The sequence below is a fragment of the Drosophila willistoni genome (assembly GCF_018902025.1).
Source record: "Drosophila willistoni isolate 14030-0811.24 chromosome XR unlocalized genomic scaffold, UCI_dwil_1.1 Seg144, whole genome shotgun sequence".
Classification (NCBI taxonomy): Eukaryota; Metazoa; Arthropoda; class Insecta; order Diptera; family Drosophilidae; genus Drosophila; species Drosophila willistoni.
Window position 1 is genome coordinate 9860067 of NW_025814057.1, and position 3657 is coordinate 9863723.

At 37.2% G+C, this 3657-nt stretch overlaps 1 protein-coding gene across 1 annotated transcript; it reads right to left on the bottom strand.

Moving 5' to 3' along the window:
- Positions 1 to 265: 265 nt before the first annotated feature.
- On the bottom strand, positions 266 to 3173 carry LOC6639566 (protein scylla). The gene is made up of 2 exons (XM_002061707.4): positions 2337 to 3173; positions 266 to 1467 (listed from the first exon to the last, which is right to left on the bottom strand). The coding sequence occupies exons 1-2, from the start codon at positions 2401 to 2403 to the stop codon at positions 722 to 724; spliced, it is 813 nt and encodes a 270-aa protein (XP_002061743.2). The 5' UTR covers positions 2404 to 3173; the 3' UTR covers positions 266 to 721.
- Between the last annotated feature and the right edge of the window lie 484 nt (positions 3174 to 3657).

Sequence of the window (3657 nt, forward strand, 5' to 3'; positions counted from 1 at the left end):
ATATAGATAGTTCTATAATACCCGATGGGGTATTATATAGTACCCATATTCGACTGCTGTCTGGCCGTCTTTGAATTTCATGTTTTTTTTTTTTTGTTGGTTTTTTTTTGTTTTGTTTTTCGTATTCTCAAAACTTAAACTCCTAAGAATTCTACGCATCTAAGTAAAATGGTGGTGAGAGTCACAAATTACACTGACAATTGAAAAAAAAAAATAGAAAAAAAAAATATTTGAAAAATCAAAAAAAAGAAACATTACATTTCTTTCTTTTTTTTTTTTTGTTGCATTTTTTGTTTCTTTTTCATTTAGTATTTAGTATGAGAGTGTAAGTGTGTTTGGTGTGTATGTGTGTGTGTGTGTGTGTGTGTGTGTGTGTGTGTGTGTGTAGGTGGGGTGGCTTCGAATACTTTAATTCGTCGTTGCTTCAACATTATGTTTAAAGGCAACTAACTACTATCTCTCTTTTCTCTCTCTGTATCTCTATCTCTATATATCTCTTGCTCTTTCTCTCGCTGGACATCATCACAGGGGGTAGGTAATTTAATTTTCTTTTGTTTGGGTGGGGGAAGAGAGGGGGGGTGATTGAGGTTGTAACTTCAACATCAACATCAAACTTCCTCCACATCATACCATATCATCATATCATATCATTATCAAGTCGATCGATTCGTACTTATATACTATATGTGTGTATATATATAATAATATATATATTATTATATTATATCGTTGGCGTGGCTATGGCCTGTGCCTGTGTCTGCTGTTGACTACTGCCAAAACTATAGCTTCGCCTGGCACCCAAGCCATCGGCCGAATAGAGTTTATGCTTGGTAATCGTGTATTCGGGACTGATTGTTATAGTACGTGCCAGACTTTTCATGAATTGAGGCAATAGCGATGTCCAGCCGCGATGATCCTGACGCAATGTTAAATATACCTCGAATGTTGATACTGTTTCTGGGTCCAATTTCATTGAGGCAATGCGTCTTGAATTTTGTGGCTCATCCTCGAATTCAATGTAAATGGTACAACCCCGAATGCCGCAGGGTTCCTTCTCCGATACGCGTATTATTTCCGCCGCAATGCTGGGCGTGAGATCACAGGGTAGCGAGACTTCGGTGCAGGTCAAGTGACGTGATTTGGCAGCACGCAGCTCATCCAGCAGACGTTCCGATAGCTCATGTACGGCAACATAATCAATATTGGCCGGTGAGCCAATATCATCATCATCATAACAATTGTTGTTGTTGTTGTTATAGATGGATTGCTGTTGTTGTTGTTGCTGATAGCTTGTGGATTTGGTCTTCTTAGTGTTGCTGCTGGTGTTGCTGCTGCTGTGCTTAATACTGTTGCCCGACGATGATGAGCTAGAGCTGGAACTAGAGCTGGATTTCTTAATGGCTGCCTTTTTGGGTACAACGCTCACATTAACGGCGCTCGTTGTCGGCGGTGACATTATGGTCCAATCTAAAAGAGAGAAGCGCAAAAAGAAAGAAAACCTTTGATTAGTCCAAATGCCTATTGTTTAAACTAAATGTATGTGTGTATGAGTGTGTGTGTGTGTGTGTGAGTGTGTTGAGCAACAACTTGGCTAGGCACTTGGCAACAGCAACGACAACGACGTCGACGACGACGAACGAACATCGAGATAAAAGCGGAACACCAACAACAACAACACGGCGGGCGGTGCGCTGAGTGGTGCGGTGTGTGGGGCACACACACACACACACACAACAACGGGCGAACAACCCGGAGAGAGGGCAAGAGCCCAAAAATCATTTTTTATTGCTGTGTACGTGACCATGTTGTTTGCTGTTTAACGGATTTTGTTTTTTTTTTTCGTGTTTTATTTTTAATGTTTCATTTCCCCGCCCCGCCCCCCAACCCATCGTTGTTTTTTTCGTTACTTTTTTTTATGACATTTTTCTTTTGTAATTGCAAATTGATTTTTTATGCATTTCTTTTTTGTTGTCGTTTTTTTGTATAAAAATAAACCACAAAAAAAAATATATAAAAAAAATAAATATAATGCCAAAAGGAGAACAAGGAAAGAGTATAATAAAAAAAAATGATTGTAATTAAATTGTATTAAGAGGAGACGGCTTATGAAAAGAATCTTTTTTTATATTGTATTGTGGTAAAACAAAAAATTGTATTAAAAATGAAAACGTTTTTTTTTTTTATTAACAATTGGCAATTGCATTTGTCTAGAAAGTTCTAGAATTCAAGAAGGTTCTAGAAACCTTTGACTCAACATTTATTAAACACTTTTTTAAAGTTGATTGAATGTGTGTGTGTGTGTTGGTTTGTTGTTCTTTGGTTTTTTGTAAACTTACCTCGAATTTTGTTGGATCGCAGATCGCTAACATAAATGGGTTGCACCGACATTATTTCCATTTTCATTTGAATTTTCTTTTGTTGGTGGTTGTCGGTTTTTTAGTGTGAAAATAATTTGAAAAGTTTTTCTGGTTTTTTGCTTTTCGCCGACGGTTCTTTTACTTAAGGTTTTCTTTAATTTCTTTTTGTATCACTTGAAACTTTGAAGCATTTAACAAATATTAAAATAGTTATTGATTATTTTAATTCATTTATCACAATTTGCTGTTGTTGTTTGTTTTGTTGTTGTTGTTGTTGTCTGCTGTAATGATTGCTTGAAGTTTTTAAATGTTGATTGGTTATTTTTCTTCTTGTTGCTTGTTGTTGTTGTTGATTTAAATTAACTTTTTATTTTTAGTTTTGTAGTTGGAAATCACAGCACTTTTTGTAGATGTTGTTGTTGTTGGTATTATAATTTATTTTTGTTAATGTTGTTTATCACTTAAATGGCGTTGGTCCGTTGCATTTGTTTGATGGCAAATTTCTAATTATTATAGATATATAGATAATAGAGTTTCTTTTTCTGCTTCTGCATTTGAATCTGATTCTCTGAGTCTCAAATTTTGTTTAAACAATCAATATTCTTGGTTTTGTGTGTTGTAATATATATAGAATTCTTCTTTTTGTAATACACGCTGTTTTCTTGGAAAAAAAAAATTTGTTGTTGATGACAATTTTTGAAATTTTCTTTTTTTGAAATATATTGTATCTTTCGCTTTTCAGTTGTAGTAACTGTTTTGTGTGAGTGTGTGTATATATGGTGTGTATCTCAGCAGTGTTTCGAAGCTACTATGAACCGCAATGCTCTGGTCTCGACTATTTATAGGCAGCGCTGCTCCGGCCGGGGGTATATGTTGGTCGTCGTTGTCGCTGTCGCTGCTGACGGCACTCAAAAGCAACAACAACAACACGTATACAAAAAGAACTCAGTTGGTGGCGGCGGTGGTGGTGGTGGTGGTGGTACACAATTAGCGCTCGCTCTCTTTCTTGCTGGCTCTTTTGCTTTCCCTCTCTCTCTCTCGTTCTTGAGAGCAGGCAAAGAGATTGACTGAACGTCGGTACGGACCGCAGTTTGAGCGTAAGTACGCTCTCGCTCGCTCTCTCTCTCTCTCGTTCTCTCTCTTTTGTTCGTGAGTGTGGGTGCGCGCTCGCTTTGGGTCAGGTAGATGTGAAGCAAGAAGGAAAGCAAATAATACGATGGAACGACGAAACGGCTGATGTAAGTTGGTTCAATTTTTACAACGGTTGACGACTCGATTCTCTTACTCTCTATCTCACTCT